Below are 16,492 nucleotides of genomic sequence, written 5' to 3'. Positions count from 1 at the left end.
ACACAAAATAGAATGTTTGGAGAAAGTTCCGAAGACACACGAGCTGACTAATCGTTTTCAGCTTCGCGCTCCACCCCCTGTGCTGGCCGCTGAAGGTCCTCGCGCCACCATTGGCTGAGGCTAGGGGCGGGCCCGGAACAAGTGCGTCGCGTTACTTTCGCCTCTGAGCTCCTGGATGCGCGAGGCGCGTGTTTGTGACACGTTTCCGGGCATCCTTTTTCCTTCGCATGCGGCGCCGGGTGCGGAGTTTTAGACAGCCATGGCCCAGCGGGTCTGGCGTCAGCGAACCCTGAAGCGGTGTCTGGACGAAGTGGGCAAAAACACAGGCCGGCCGGAGTGCTTGCTTACGTAAGTGCACGGAGCCTGGGCTCGGGATCGGCCCAGATCTCACGTGGGTGCGGGCTGCGGGCCTCTGTCATCTGGACTAGGGGTAAGGTAAAGGGAAGCGTAAATCTCTTTTCCCCAGATTTCAGATCGTTTACGCACCGGTAGCCTAACAAAACTCTTAAAAGTTGTACAGTGCGGATCTCTCAGTCGTGTGCTGCTGAAATCAAAGCCCAGTTATAACGCCCAGAGGCTTACGCACTCCCTGCCCCTCTACACACACACACCGCCGCACGCCCGGTTGGTTGCTTTCTCCCTTGTGTTTCCAGAGATCTCGGTGCTTACTTATGCATCATCATACTTTATTGATAAAGTATTAACATGTCGCTTGTCTGTCTATCCACCCCCGCGACTGAGCTGGAGAAGTAGGACTGCCTTTCCTCTCTCTTCCAAGCATAAGTTTTTGTATTTTGTTGGAGGACTTAAAATGCGATCTATGAAAGTGTGGCTCACATTTACAATTCAAACCTCACCTCTTCCTTCAGCTCCAGGCGCACAGCACCTTCAGCCCCTATGTACTCTCAACATCTCAAGTGTAAGGTGCTCGAAATGAACCATCGCTTCTGTTTACTCCCCTAGACTCAGCCCTCCCTGAAATTCTTTCCCCTTGTTCTCACCTGCCTTCTCTGTCTCCATCAATGGCACCTCTGTCTTTCCAGACATAAACTTAGCTACTTCCTGTATGTACCTCTCTTAATTCTACATCTCATTCATTAGCAAATCCCGTTAGTTCTATCTCCCAGCCTTATTCTAAACCTGACTACTTAGTGTATCCATTGCTCTAATCTCAGTATACTTCCTCATTCTTTGCAGACGAGGCTGCACCAACCTCCTAATCCCCCTATTTTCATTCCTTTTCCTCCATAAGCCATCTCTCCAAAGCATACGTTAGATCATTTTACTCCTCTGCTTAAAACCTTTGGATGGCTTCTCTTTACACTTAAAATGGCAAATTCGTAACCCCGAGCCCTACCAGATTCAGCACCTACCTATGTCTCTAACCTTACTTTCCGCCTCCTTTGCCACACTCCAGCCATGCTGACCTTTCTGTTCCTCAGACTCAACAAGTGCATGTCCATCTTAGGAAATTTATTCTTTTTTTAAAAGATTTTATTTATTTATTTTAGACAGAGGGGAATGGGGGGGGCGGAGAAAGAGCGGGAGAGAAACATCCATGTGTGGTTGCCTCTTGAGTGTCCCCTAATGGGGATCAGGCCTGCAACCCAGGCATGTGCCCTGACTGGGAATGAAACCCCCAATCCTTTGGTTTGCAGACCAGAGCTCAATCCACTGAGCCACACCAGCCAGGGCAGGAAATTTATTCTTGTAGTTTCTTCTGCCTAGAATCTTTGTAAGACTTTCTAAGAGATCTTAGTAAGACTGCCTCCCTCTGTGTAGGTCTCGTCTCAGATGTCACAGCCTCAGAGAGGTATTCTGTCCACCTGTGCCAAAGCAGGAGTGGCATTTAATATCAGAGTTGAGAATTTAAGACTGAGGTTCATCATGTAAGTCAAGGCAAATTGATCTGTAACAGATTCCCTGCCTAAAATCCTACAGCAGATTCATAAATACTTAGTTGATACTTTTATATGTTACGGTGGCTCATCAGCAAGATTGCCCACTCCTGGGGACCAGAATCCATAGATAAAATTGACATTTCATTAAAATTTGATTTTGCACAAGAGTTGGGTGTTTTTTTTTCCTTTTAATTTCAAAGTGCTGTGAAATTATTACCTACAAATGTAAGTCTCATCTAACTTCCTCCCCAACCCCCTTTATAGGATTCAAGATGAATTGGCATCAAACTTCACTTCTTTAACGAAAGTACTCTATGACTTTAACAAAATCCTAGAGAATGGCAGGGTCCGAGGAAGCCCTTTACAGAAACTGGTGATAGACAAGTTTGATGACGAGCAGATTTGGCAGCAGCTGGAGCTGCAGAACGGGCCGGCCTTACAGTACTTTGAGAATGCAGTGAGCGAAGCCCTCAACGATGAAGACATCAGTCTTCTCCCAGAGAGTGAAGAGCAGGAGGACCAAGGGGACGGCTCAGAGATGGAAGCTGACGGCCAGGAGGACCTAGAACGGCACGTGCAGGAGGAGGAGGAGGAAGGGTCAGACCTGAGTGGTGATGAGCCAGAAGGGGAGGAGACAGCCAAACGCCCCAGCAAACGTGGTCTGCAGGAAAGCCCAGTTTTCAGCGATGAGGATTCCGATCTTGACTTTGACATTGGCAAGTTGGAACAGCAGAGCAAGATGCAAAACAGAGTGCCCAGGAAACCCAGAGAAAAGTCCATAGTGGATGATAAGTTCTTCAAACTGTCCGAAATGGAGACCTTTTTAGAAAACATGGAGAAAGAAGAGGAGCGAAAAGACGATGCTGAGGAGGAAGAGATTGATTTATTTGAAGATGTTGACTCGGATGAAGATGAGGGAGGGCTGTTTGGAAGCCAGACACAAAAACTTAAGGTAAAGTTTTGGGAAAGGAGAGAAGGAGTCTTTTTTTTTTTTTTTTAATCCTCACCAGAGGATATGTTACTGACTTTTAGAAAGAGGGGGAGGGAGAGAGATTGATAGAAAGAGAGACACCAATAGGAGAGAAACATCGATCCGTTGCCTCCGGCTCACACCCTGTCTAGGGACTGAACCTGCAACCCAGGTACGTGCCCTGACCAGGGATCGAACCCACAGCCTTTTGGTTTATGGGATGATGCTCCAACCAAGTGAGCCCCACTGTCCAGGGCAAGAAAGGGTACTTTTTACCATTTCAAGTTATATTTTGTTCTGTTTGTTTTGTTTTGTTTTTTGAGAAAAGGTTAAAATACTTCAAAACTCGCCAGGGCGTAAGAGAAATATTTAGATCAGTTAAAAGGAATTGACTGGAAAAATTAAACCAAAGCCGTCATTTCTTTAGCACAGAACACTTGTAGCTTAAGAACCACAATCACACTTGTTAGAGACATTCAGAGTATTCCTTGAAATGTGTATTTTCACCTAGCACTAGAAATGATAGTGAAAGGAAGACAGTTGTATACTTTATTTAGGCAGGGATATTTTGGAAATAATTTTAGTTAGAAGATTTAGAGATAGGGCTCTGGTTGGCGTGGCTCAGTGGATTGACCGTGAACCTGTGAACCAAAAGGTCACTGGTTCAATTCCCAGTCAGGGCACATGCCTAGGTTGCAGGCCAGGTCCCAAATAGGGGGCGCATGAGAGAGGCAACCACACATGGATGGTTCCCTGTCTCTCTCTTTCTCCCTCCTCTAAAAATAAATAAATAAAACCTTTAAATTTTGTTTTAAAAAGAATAATATGGCACTCTATCTAATCAGACAAAGAATCCAGACTTCCAGTTTGTTATGGTCTAGTAGTTCTCAGGGATTTACAGTGGTGTTATTATTGGTTGATCTTCCCTATACAGTACTTAAATGCACATATAAGCACAACTTAATGCATCTTCTTGTCCTTAATTAAAAGCTTTAAAAGTCTTTTTGTTTTAGTCAGGTAAAAGTTCCAGGAACCTGAAATACAAAGATTTCTTCGATCCGGTTGAAAGCGATGAGGACACAGCAAGTGCTCATGATGAAGAACCGGGTTCCGAGGAAGAAGAAGAAGAAGTTGCCGAAGAAGGAGGAGACAGCGTGTCAGAATCGTGAGTTTTTTCAGTGCTCCTTTACCTGTAGTTGAAGCTGCCCAGCCACATCCTAACAAGTTAGATTCTCTAAGATCACGTAGTCTCAAGATGGACAGAAGAAAGTGAACTTATAACGGGGGCAAGAAGGGGAAAGGTTGAATCAAGGAACATGTATGAAGGACCCATGGACAAGGACAACAGTGGGGAAGATTGAACATGGGGTAGGGGGGCCAGGGCAGGGGAGAGCATGGGGGGAAAATAGGGACAAATATAATGGAACAACAATGAAAACATTTTCAACAATAAATATGAAAAAAAAGTCATCATAAACAGACATGGGAAATCACCTAATAAAGATAAAACATCTCTACCAGTAGCACTCAAACCTTTAGTACACGAGCTTTGATTTGTTTTTCATGCCCCTAAAAATACCCTGTTGTTATGTGCGAGGTAACATTGCATTATAGGTTGATAGTAATTGACTTTCTTTATGTTGCATACTTCTGTTCCATTTCACCTAAATAATTCCTTCTGTTGGTCTTTAATAACTGGATGACTTTAGAAGCTCAGAATATTTAGTTGCATCAGCTATACAGAAGAGAGCTTTAATTACTAGAGAATCTGTTTCCTCTCCTTTTCCTGTTGAAAAGTGGTGTGTTTCCTGTTATGCGTGTTTCGACACTACAGGGATGAAGATAATGACCTTGAAGAAGCTGAAGACGACAAACCACATAAAGAAACCTCGAAAAGAGTGACCTTTGCTTTGCCAGACAATGAGGACATGGAAGACACAAAAATCTTAACTGCGCAGAAAGATTCTGCTGAAGTGAAATCCTCTTTTGAAAAAAGGCAGGAAAAGGTAACAAGTAGGAATTTAAGGAATTTGTTAATATGCTTCTGTGACTGGGGAACTTGCAGACTACTAATGTACTCCGTTTTTCTTGGTAGAATGCGTAATTGTCCATCACTCACACACACACACACACACACACACACACACACACCTTGCTGCTCGGTACAGCTCACTAGGGAGCTGCCCGTGGGGAACGCAGCTGATTTCGGACAGCCGGTGCTGCCTACCCCAGCCTGTGGCTTTCAGTGGATGGCGCCTCTACAAAACCCTGCTTCTCTCCCTGTCCCGGCTGTCCTCACACCTGTGGCACGTCTTTCCGAATCAGCTGTCCTGGGAACCCCTCCTTGTAACTGTCGGTAGATGCTCTTACGGATGCTGGGTATTTCTCTGAGGGGCTCTGCAGGTGGCTTTTGTGGGTGCTGTGTAAACTGAATTTTAATGACCACCATCTCAAACTCATCCTCTGAAGTCGATACGAATTTTTCCCATGTCATGTGATTTCAGACCAATGATGTGTCCTTTGAAAATAATGTAGTCAGGCTCCAATTCGTTGGCTCTATCGCTTAACCATCTTAAAATCATATCAGATACTTAGAAATGAGTATAGGCAAATAGCCAAAGATACCAAGGATATCAAGAGAGTTATTTAAGAAACAAGAATCTGAGTTAAATCTAGGATTGTCAGAGTGTCTTCAGAAGAGAGTGGAAGTATAAAGGAATAAAAAGAAAAGCACTGTGAAAGAAAATAAGGCATTTTTCATTGAGTTTGTGTCCTTCCCTCCCACTACAAGAAGAAAGAAAAGCAAGTTTAGTTTTGCTGTGGAACTACATCAGACCTTTAAGAAATAGATAGTTTAATGCTGTTTCATCAATTCCCACATGTACAGAGTGAAGCTTACAAACTCTTTTCTTGTGAAGGTATTATAACATGAGTATCCAGACCTGACAAAGGGAACATTAAAACACACACACAAACAGCCTCATGTATGAATAGTGATGCAAAAATCCAAAATAGCACAGTGAAAGAGAAGTGCTACCACACCTACGTGGGCCTCATCCCCGTGATTCAGGATTAGGAAATCTATTCATTCAGTTCTGGATTGTAACAGGTAAGGAGAAAAACCATATGGTCAGCTCCATATATGTCCAAAAGACATTAGATAAAATTCAGTGTCCATTTCTGATTTTTTTTCACTCCTAGGGGGATACAAATACATCTAGGCAAAAGGTGCCTGCATGCTTAGTGGTAAAATTTTAGAAACATCCCTTTAAAATAATGAGACAAAATGAAGCCTATGACCACTGTTACTTAACATTCCTTTAGAAGCGTTAGCCAATGCAACTACAAAAGAAAAAGATAAAAGGGACGCAAAATGGAAATGAATGCATTCATATTTGCAGATAGTATCAGAAAAACCCGGCCAATGAACTGAAAAGCTACTAGGGAAAAGAAGAGAAGTCAGTGAGGGGGCCGAGAAGGCTGGTGTTCCATACGCTCCATGGTCGTTATAATGTCTTTCAGCACTTAGAGGTCCCTTGGATTGGGGTGTGGAGTCACAGCGTCAGGCTCTGTCGGATACTCATGTGATAACAAACATGACTTCATCTTGGAACACTCTAATAATTAAAGTTGTTAGTGGCTTGTACATAGAGAGCTCATTTGACTAGTAGGGTGCAGAAATAGACACATACGTCAGGGGGTGGGGTTAGTATATTACAGACTTGACATTTCCCATTGGTGGGGAAGAGAGGTCCTTGCCCCACCGCAGGCGACAGGAGTAGGGGAGTCACTCCCGGCACAGCACGAGGGGGTCAGGGATGCCAGACTTGTGTTGAGAAACAGTATATTTCTTTCCCACTTCTAAAAATACTAGGTGCCTCTACTCAACTGGACAGCAGGTTCTGTTTCCTAAAAGTGCAATAACTCCTTTGGTTCCTTTCTCAGATGAATGAAAAAATTGCATTGTTAGAAAAAGAGCTGTTGGAAAAAAAGCCCTGGCAGCTGCAGGGGGAAGTGACGGCACAGAAGCGGCCGGAGAACAGCCTTCTGGAGGAGACGCTGCACTTCGACCACGCTGTCCGCATGGGTGGGTGCGCCGGGCTCCGCCCGGTCCCTGCCGCGCTTTCCCCCGGGGGTCTGCTTCACAAGAAAGCCTGGGACGAGTGTTTCTCTTCCCCCGAGTTTTTATTTTAAAGTCTTGCTGACAAACAGAGGGGTGGAAGAAACAGCACAGTGAAGAAGTGTTTGCCATGCACCTCGGCTTGCTGCCTGTCCCCATGTTGTATGTGTGCTGTGTGTGTGCATTTTTTCCCACAATCCTTTGAAAGCAAGTTGCCAGTGTCGTGACACTGCACTCCCAGGTACTTCCACCTGGCTCTTCCCAGAAGGAGGACATTCTCCTGTACAGCTACAACGTCAGCCCGCCCAAGAATTACTGAAGCACTAACGGTGCCTAATGAATAGTGCACAGTCAGATATTTTTTTCTTTTAGAGAAAGGGAAAGGGAAGGAGAAAGAGAGGGAAAGAAATATCACTGTGTGGTTGCCTCGCGCGTGCCCCCTACTGGGGACCTGGCCCACAACCCAGGCGTGTGCCCTGACTGGGGATCGAACCCCTGACCCTTTGGTTTTCAGGCCTGTGCTCACTCCACTGAGCTACAGGGCCAGGGCCACAGTCCAAGTTTTGCTAGTGATCCATTTGCAGTGCCTGCTGTCATTGTCCACTGATTACTTTGTGAGCTGGCCAGGACACCTGATCACCTCATCGCACCCTCTCTGGCACCGTGAAGTCAACATGAATTTCCATTGTATCCACTGCTGGAGAGGATGGGAGGGGGCGGAATTCCCCAGGTGCTCGGATAAAAGTGTCAGCACTGACTACCATTCGGGCTGTAGTTTCGTGGTCCTGCGATTGGAGACAGCATCAGAAGGCCAGTGAGCACAGAGGGGAGCCCCCCGCTAACTCTGCTTCAGGGTGTGGGGTGGGGCCTGAGAATTCACCTTTCCAGTGGCCCCCAGGGGCCTGTGCTGCTGGTTCAGGGACCCTCCCCAACCCTTTTCGAAACGCCGGCCTCGGTCCTATCTCCCAGTGAGAACATGTTTTGTTGCCTCTAGCTCCTGTGATCACGGAGGAGACCACCCTTCAGCTAGAAAACATCATTAAGCAGAGGATCAGAGACCAGGTCAGTAAGAATGCAACTGAACCTCGCCTGAAATTTACAGGAATTTTCAGAAATACTATGAGAGTATTTGGGGAGTAGGAATAACTGTTTTCATAGAAGTTGTATGTCAGTTCATTTCAAAGCCCTGCGTCTATGCTACAGGCATCCTCAGCTTTGTTGTGTGAGGCGCTGCCTCCACGGGTGCCCCGGAAATACGGGTGTGTGCCAGAGGGGAAGGGGCAGCCAGGGCCGGTGCCAGCGTCCCTTGCACCTTGCCAGCCTGCTAGGTGGTGGCTGGTGTCTGACTCGATGTGGTCACACCCAGAACCCTTGCTCTGGGCACAGTATCCAGTGTGACAAACAAAGGGTCTGTTTTTTGTTTTTGTTTTTGTTTTTTAAATCAAACGTTAACGTAGGAAAGAGCTGTTAAGAATTGACCTTCTTGCACCCTGGCTGGTGTGGCTCAGTGGACTGAGCATGGGCCTGGGACCCAAAGGGTCACTGGTTCGATTCCCAGTCAGGGCACATGCTTGGGTTGCAGGCCAGGTCCCCAGTAGGGGGTGTACGAGAGGCAACCACACATTGATGTTTCTCTCCCTTTCTTCCTCCCTCCCTTCTCTTTCTAAAAATAAATAAATAAAATCTTAAATAAATACATAAGCAAGAATTGACCTTCTTCTGTACACTTAGCATACAGCTCGGGCTGTGTAACACACATGAGAGACGGCCTCAGGTTGTGTGAGCGGTGCTTGCCTAGAACAGGAGGGTCTGGTGAGTGGGCTGAGCAGAGTACCTTTAAATCTGAAATGAGACGAGACAGACTTGATCTTGACTTTTAAATAAATCATGCAGGGGAGACAGGGAATGAACACTGGTAACCAGGAGAGGGAGACATGCTTAAAACAAAAACAACAAAGGCCACTTGAGTGACGTCCTCTTTGCTCTGCACGACACTTACTCTCTGTGACTGGAACAGTCACTTCAGGGCTGAAAATCACTTTCTCGCTGCGGCAGCTGGCTCCGTCTGGGACGAGACTAGATACTCCAGAGGCAGGTTCTTAAGCGAGCCTAGAAGGAAATGACAGATTTTCCTGAATTCACGTTCCACCTGCCTTTCACACTCCAGGCGTGGGACGACGTGGTGCGGAAAGAGAAACCTAAGGAGGAGGCGTACGAGTACAAAAAGCGGCTGACGCTGGACCACGAGAAGAGCAAGCTGAGCCTCGCTGAGATTTACGAGCAGGAGTACATCAAGCTCCACCAGGTAAGGCAGCCCCTGAGGCGAGGCCGTGGTTTAAGGAGACATTCGAGAAGCAGTTCTGGGACGGTCAGAGTGAGCAAATGCAGACAGCTCGTGTTCCTGGTTGACCTCGTCTTGTGTGAGCTGTGAGCGGAGACTGAGCAAGCTCGGGAGAGGGGGAGGGAAGGCTCCCACTGAGTGGCGGCGTGGGGCGTGGTTCTGCCTGGAGCAGTGCTCCCCTGACACCTCACAACTACGTGACTTCCCAGCAGCTGTGACCTCGGCTCTGCCCCCTTCCTCACTCACATGGGAGACGTGGCGGGTGGGTTTTATAGGGTTATCTGCGACTCCATTCCCATGTTTGGGTCCCGTGGGTAGTTATGGTTTTTGTTTTTTACTTAAATTCGTAAAAAAAATCATCTCTGGTTAAATAGAACAAAGACCTATTTCCAAGAATATACTCCCAGTGTAATAATTGTGAATGATTCCTTTACGTTGGATTTAATGGGACTGGGGTTGATGTGTGCTTGGGGATGAGGTGGCGTTTTTATTCTGCAAAAGCTGTAGAAGATCCTGCCAGACTTTGTTCACTGCTGCCTCTTACGCCGCGAGAGTGGACAGTGCCCTCGGCATCAGTGGGACGGGGGAGAACAGGGGAGGTGGGAGGTGAAATTCTTCCTGGCCGCTCTGCCTCCCAAGGTGGTGCTGGAAGGGTGCATGCACGGCCTTGGGAGATGCTCATCGAATGTCACCTGGCTCCTTGGAGGAGGTTCCACAGAGACAGAAAGGAGTTGGTAACTGTAAGAGTTAAAAAGGAGGTTAAGTGTCTGCCAGGCAGCTAGTACCAGCCCTGTAAACGTTCGATTGTACCTCGGGAGTGCACAGCCAGTTCGCAGCCCTTCGAGTGCGGACCTCACTGAGGCCCATCCCGGACCTGTGCCTTTAAGGGTTGGGCCGAGCCCAGTGGGCAGTATTTCCCGTGGTCTGGAACCAAACTCAAGGTCATGGGCAAGAGGGTGGGGAGCAGCTCGCAAGTGAACCTTTATGCTTAGTTGTCTGTGTGATGCATATTCAGGCAAAGACTGTGTCGTGTGTGATTCACCTGCGCGAGGCAAAGGGACACGTTTAGGATTAAGTGTGACTGAGGCTAACACAGTAGGAACAGCAGCAGGCGTGTGCGTGCATGTGGCTGGCACTTGAGCTCCAGTGCCGGACGCCGGACACAGACCCAGAAGCAGCATTTTGGACAGAGGAGGAAGAAAAGTATAAAGTTTGCCTTTTCCCCTCAGTAAAATGAAAACGGCCGGCAATTTCTTTCCATTTGAGTAATCAGAGTAAGTCACAAATTACGTGTAAGTAAAAGCAAGTCAGCCCCTGCAATTCAAGTGGCTGTTTGGATAATTTTACAAAGTCTACATTAACACCTCAGTTTTTATTTTTTAAACCAAAGTGACATAACCATTTGAAAGTGAACAATTCACATAACGTGAAGGCAATCGTTTTAAAGGGAGCGATGCAGGGGCATTCCACGCACAGTGTTCACGCACACTGTCTCTCTCTGGTCCCCAAACATCTCTGCCACCCCTGAAGTAAAACCGCACACCCCATAAGCAGCTGCTGCCCACCCCTCCCTGTGCCCAGCCCCTGGGACCACCAGGCTTGGATTTACCTGTCCGAGACATCTCACGCAGATGGAACCATATGTTGTGTGACCTTTCATCTCTGTCTGACAGTTTGTTCGCTGTAATGCTGTAAGATTGTGGCATGTGTTACATCATTTCCTTTTTATGGCTGAATACTATTCCGCCACGTGTACATACCACACTTTTTCTTTATCTGGTCTTCAGTTTGACGAGCATTTGGGCTCCTTCTATTTGGGGTTATTGCGAATAGTGCCCTGAACATAGGAGTACACGTGTTATTTGAGTGCCTGTTTTTAGTTCTCTTGGGTACGGAAGTGCTGGTCAGATGGCAATTCTCTCTCAAGGAGTTGCCAGCTCGTTTCCATGGTGACGGGACCATCTCACTTTCTCACCAGCAGTGCACAAGGGTTCCGTCTTCTCCAACTCCCCATTGGCACTTGTTACCTTGCTTCTGCCTCCGTAGCCGCCCTCATGGGAATGGCTTAGTGCCTGGCGGATGTGAATGCCAACGGGGTTGTCAGTCCCACGTGCTGGAGGCAGTGGCTGCTGCAGCTCCTGGGCACACGTCACAGGTCTTCCTGGGTGGGCGCTGTGCCCTTGTGGTATCGATCACCTTACTGCCGCCCGGGAGGCTCTTTGGGGCCAAAGCCTTGAAGGCGAGACATGGGGGAGGCCCCTCATCAGCCTTCACAGAGCGCGTGGTTCCGTGATCGGACCTCAAACCGCTTAGGCTGACATTGTTGAACTTGTTTCCCAAGGAGAAGAGAGAAGAAGAAGAAAACCCCGAGCACGTGGAGATCCAGAAGATGATGGACTCCCTCTTCTTAAAGCTGGACGCCCTCTCGAACTTCCATTTCACCCCCAAACCGGTCAGTGCGGGAACGCGGTTGCGTGGAGCCCGGGCGCGCGGGGTCTCCGTCCCTTTCCGAGCGTTGGCGGGCCGGGCCCCGGATTGGGTGTCCGTCTGCAGACGTCCGTTTCCTGTAGCAGGGAAATGGAAGCGGACCGAGTAACGCCTTTGGACTCCTGTTCCCGTGAGCCTTTTCCGTGCGTCTCTTTCCATGTAGTTCTTAGAGGGGGCTTTTTCTTCCCGTAACCAAGGGCAAGGTAACGTTACGGAAACCCACAGGTTCTGTTAAGCTGTGGATAACGCTGAGGGTGTAGGCAGACATGGAGATGGAAACAGTTTCATGACAGAGGACAGAGCTGGTGTTTGAACACAGCAGAAACGCCATGCAAAAGCGTAGGCATGGGTGCTCCAGGCGCAGAGCGGACACAGCCCCTGAAACACTCAGGTTTTGAGGGTGCTGCCACCAACACGGCCGTCACCCCGTGAGCCTCAGAGTCTCCCTGTCAACACGGCTCGAGTTTTAAACAATCCCCCAGAGTATCCTACGTGTTAGACTCTAAATCGATAGGTTCGCACCTCCAGTTTCTTCTGTGAGGACTGTGTCTGACTTCTGTGCACTGGACTGTCTCTCTCCTAGCCCGTCCCCGAGATCAAAGTCGTGTCGAATCTGCCGGCCATAACCATGGAGGAGGTCGCCCCAGTGAGCGTCAGCGACGCGGCCCTGCTGGCGCCGGAGGAGGTCAAGGTATGGAGCCTGTGCCGACTAACTACACGCTAAACACGCTAAACACACCAGCATCAACACGCTAAATGCCCGTTGATACGGGAGTTGTTGGCAGCCGGATCTCCATTCCATGTCATTTTCCTTGAGTGTGGAGTCTTTGCTCTGATGTACGTCAGCCGTCTCTGAGTACAATCAAATGATGTTATCAGCGTATATACTATTCAACACCAGGCTCCTATAATCAGGTATCATTGTGAGATGCGGGCGTGCGAGTTATTACAAATTACGGTTAAAGCTGTTGGCAAATGTCCAATGTCAGTGTCTTGTTCTAATCCCTTTGAATGCTAGCCGTGTTAGGTTTCAGACAGATTGCGTTTAAAGCTTATATACCATTAGCAGTCTTGGAACAGCAGTGCTTTCTCCTTATTATCCACTCAGTGCACGTCAGTAGTGGAGTCAGGGTCTAGAACAGAGCATCTGGATATGGGAAGAGGCTGGACATGTGGAGTGCAGGCAGGTGCTGCCTCGTGAGCACGGAACGAGAGACAACAGCAGCTCTCTGGGTAGATTTCCTCTGGTCTCCAGGGTCCCTGTGGCCAGTCCAGTGGCTGTCCTCAGCGCTGAGCATCAAGGGGCCCTGGGTATGCACATGGATCTCGGGCTGGGGTCTGGGCGCCGCAGGGGCTGGCTTTGCCACCGGTGTTTCCTCCTGAGACGTTAGACCACACAGGTGGCAAACACCAGGCCCTCGGGCCGAATCTGGCCCTCCACCTTGTTTCTCCCTGATGGCAGCGCCGAGCTCTCACTTAACTGTTAAGGCGTAGTTACATTTACACAGTCCTAAAATCACATTCGGCCCTTTGAAGGCAATTGCGAGGCTGATGTGGCCCCCGGTAAAAATGAGTTTGACACCCCTGCATTAGACTAACTAGTACAGTGTGTTGGTGGTTCTTTTTTAATAGGAGAAAAATAAAGCTGGAGATATAAAAACCGCTGCTGAGAAAACAGCGACAGACAGGAAGCGAGAAAGGAGGAAAAAGAAACAGAGGAAGCATATGAAAATAAAGGAGAAGGAAAAGCGGAAGAAACTCCTGGAACAGAGCAACCCGGACCAGGCAGGGAAATACAGCAAGGCCGTCGCTGCTGAGAAGTTGAAGCAGCTGACCAGAGCTGGCCGGGCTTCACTGTTGAAGGTGAGGCTGTGGGCGGGGACCCGCCACCCATGGGGCCGTGGGGATCCCAGCTGGCGGGGCCCTGGGGAGGAGCGGGTGGTGAGGCGAGAGGTAGGTGACTGGCTGTCCCCTGGAATAACAGAGCCACTGACACCGCCCACTGGTGGTACAGCCCTACACTCTCGGGTCCTCACAGCAAAGTTTTTCTCCTCCCTCCTCCCATAAATGACAAAACACTGTGGCAGCCCAGAGCGAGTAGGTATCTCTCTGCCAACCGGCTGGATTTTTCACAATCTCCTCGGCCAGGGGTGTCCAGCCTTTTGGCGTGTCTGGGCCACACTGGAAGGGGAAGGGCTGTCTTGGGCCACACGTTAAATAGACAAACGCTAACAAAAACTGATGAGCAAAAAAAAAAAAAGGGTTTTAAGTAAATTGATGATTTTGTGTTGGGACGCATTCATAGCCCTCCTGGGCCGCACGCAGCTCCGGGGCCATGGGTGGGGCACCCCTGATACACTTTGACAGAATGCTGTCATCCTCATTGGGGGTTTTCACCTGTAAGCACATGTCATTTTCCATTGCAGGACGAAGGTAAGGACAAAGCCTTGAAGTCATCTCAAGCATTCTTTTCTCAATTACAAGATCAAGTGAAAATGCAGATCAGTGACGCCAAGAAGACAGAAAAGAAAAAGAAGAAAAGACAGGACATTTCTGTCCATAAATTGAAGCTGTAATAGACATTGACTGTGATGTAAATATGAATGTACAAGTTTATATTCCTGCCAGGGTTCTGTTTTATAAATAAAGACTTTGGGAACTTTCCTGGGCCTGGATGGTGGATACTTGAGAATCCCATGGCGTGAGGAGATGGACTCCAAACAGCCAGGGGAGAGCCTTGTCCTATGTTTTCTGGCCACAAAGCAGGAACCCCTGGCACCGCCCTTCCCACACTGAGCCCACGTGAAAGCCAGCATGGGCCGCGGGCCAGCAGGCAGGAGCCACCCTGTCCCAGCCAGCTGTCCTGGCAGAGACGCTCACGCTCTAGGGTCTTGATTCTCTTCTCCCTCCACTGCCCCATCACCCTTTCGCAAAATAGCGGGATCCTCGTGCACGCGCTGGACACCTTTCCCCTTGGGAAATGACCTCATCGCCCAGGGCATCAAGTGCTGTCCACAGGCAGCTGTGCAGAGGACAGGTGTGGTCCAAACAGGATAGGCTGGTGGGGCTCAGTGGATTGAGCACCTGCCTGCTAACCAAAGGGTCGCTGGTTCGAATCCCAGTCAGGACACATGCCTGGGTTGCAGGTCGGGTCCCCAGGAGTGGGTGTGCAAGAGGCAACCACACACTGATGTTTCTCTCCCTCCCTTCCCCTCTCTCTAAAAATAAATAAATCTTTAAAAACAGGACAGAAGGTGAACACACTAGGAAGAAAGCATGACGGTCAGGAGCTCATAGCTCCAGCATCCCTGTCCAGGGAACACTTGCCTTTTGTCTGATAGCATCTCCTAGGACGCTTTGGGTGGAAACGCCAACCTTTTGGCGTCTCTGGGCCACACATTAAGTGCATTGTGACATGTAATCATAAAAAGTCTTGACATTTTAGGTAAATTTACGAATTTGTGTTGGGCCGCCTTCATAGCCATCCTGGGCTGCATGTGGGTCACAGGCTGGACACTCCTGCAGGCTCTACGAGGGGGAGAGACTTTTCCTGGCCTTGGTGATCTTAGACTTGCCCTGTGAGCTCCTGCCTCAGGTACACGCCCCGCTCCCTGCCGCTGTTTCTTCTGCAATGTCCTTCCCTGGACTAGTCGCTGCCTTACCTCCAGGTCTGCTCTAATGTCACCTGCACAGTGAGGGCCTTCCTCCTTCCCATGCTTTCAGATTGTAACCTGCATCCCTGCCCTCCCTTGGGTTTATTTCCCTTCTAAGTCTTCATCTTTTAATTCTCTACAGAATTTAATTTGGGGGGGTTTCCTCTATCTTCCCCCACCTCACCCCTGTTCCTCCGTGCACTGCCACATTGTCAGCATTGAGAACATTTTCTAACACGAGGGAGGCACTCGGTGCATATGTGTTGATGAATTCCCTCTTTGTGTCTCTTCTCTTGGGTTTGTTCACTTATTCACGCATCCGTGCAACACACATTTATGAAGTAATTAGTTACACAGTGCCAGCCCCTGTTGCAGGCAGTGACAAAGGACAATAAGCCCAGGTCCCCTGCACTCAGCTTACCTTCTGGTCATTCTTGGGGATACTGGAAGCTGCTGGTCTCAGTGCCCAAGAGCTGACCGATGAACTTGAATTTTTCAGTTAAACATAGCCATTATTATAAATCATATAACCTCAGTATTAAACTATATTAAAAACAAAACTGATAAACACCCCAAACTCACCACTCCCTAATTACAGGAGTCCTCATTATTTGCGGTTTCACTTCCCACCATTTTAGTTACTGGTGGTCAAACACAGCCCAAAAATGTTATGGAAAATTCCAGAAATAATTCATAAGTTTTTAAATTGCCTGCCATTCTGTGTAACTTGATAAAATTTCGCCAGGACCTGCTCAGCCCCGCCCCTGCGTGAATCATGCCTTTGTACTCAGTAGAAGCTCCAGGCCCTAAGTTAATTAGGAGCTGTCTCGGTTATCAAAGAAAAAGAGAGATCACAGCACGTAACTCTTATTACAGTATATTGTTATCGTTCTATTGTTCGATATTATTAACTTCCATTAATTAAAATCAGATATATATTTACACGAAAAAACATTATACAGCGTTCGCTGCTACCCACGGTTTCCGGCATGTGCTGGGGTCCTGGGCCGTACCCCGGGA

At 48.3% G+C, this 16,492-nt stretch overlaps 1 protein-coding gene across 1 annotated transcript; it reads left to right on the top strand.

Moving 5' to 3' along the window:
• The first annotated feature begins 165 nt into the window (after positions 1 to 165).
• MPHOSPH10 (M-phase phosphoprotein 10) lies at positions 166 to 14,484 on the top strand. The gene is made up of 11 exons (XM_028502318.2): positions 166 to 348; positions 2,166 to 2,853; positions 3,885 to 4,036; positions 4,706 to 4,877; positions 6,817 to 6,958; positions 7,986 to 8,053; positions 9,159 to 9,296; positions 11,674 to 11,784; positions 12,403 to 12,510; positions 13,452 to 13,682; positions 14,246 to 14,484. Exons 1-11 carry the CDS (start codon positions 260 to 262, stop codon positions 14,393 to 14,395), a joined length of 2,049 nt encoding a protein of 682 aa, XP_028358119.1. The 5' UTR covers positions 166 to 259; the 3' UTR covers positions 14,396 to 14,484.
• The last annotated feature ends 2,008 nt before the right edge of the window (positions 14,485 to 16,492 follow it).

The sequence above is a fragment of the Phyllostomus discolor genome, chromosome 12 (genome assembly GCF_004126475.2).
Source record: "Phyllostomus discolor isolate MPI-MPIP mPhyDis1 chromosome 12, mPhyDis1.pri.v3, whole genome shotgun sequence".
In the NCBI taxonomy this organism is placed as follows: domain Eukaryota; kingdom Metazoa; phylum Chordata; class Mammalia; order Chiroptera; family Phyllostomidae; genus Phyllostomus; species Phyllostomus discolor.
The sequence above is the reverse complement of the archived record's forward strand: the minus strand, read 5'-3'. Positions and strand labels throughout refer to the sequence as shown.

Excerpts from the sequence above, each read along its gene's own strand:
- MPHOSPH10 (XM_028502318.2), top strand. The coding sequence starts at position 260 with ATGGCCCAGCGGGTCTGGCGTCAGCGAACCCTGAAGCGGTGTCTGGAC. Across the intron at positions 2,854-3,884 it reads GCCAGACACAAAAACTTAAG|TCAGGTAAAAGTTCCAGGAA; the intron begins GTAAAGTTTTGG and ends TTTTTGTTTTAG. Across the intron at positions 4,037-4,705 it reads GGAGACAGCGTGTCAGAATC|GGATGAAGATAATGACCTTG; the intron begins GTGAGTTTTTTC and ends TCGACACTACAG.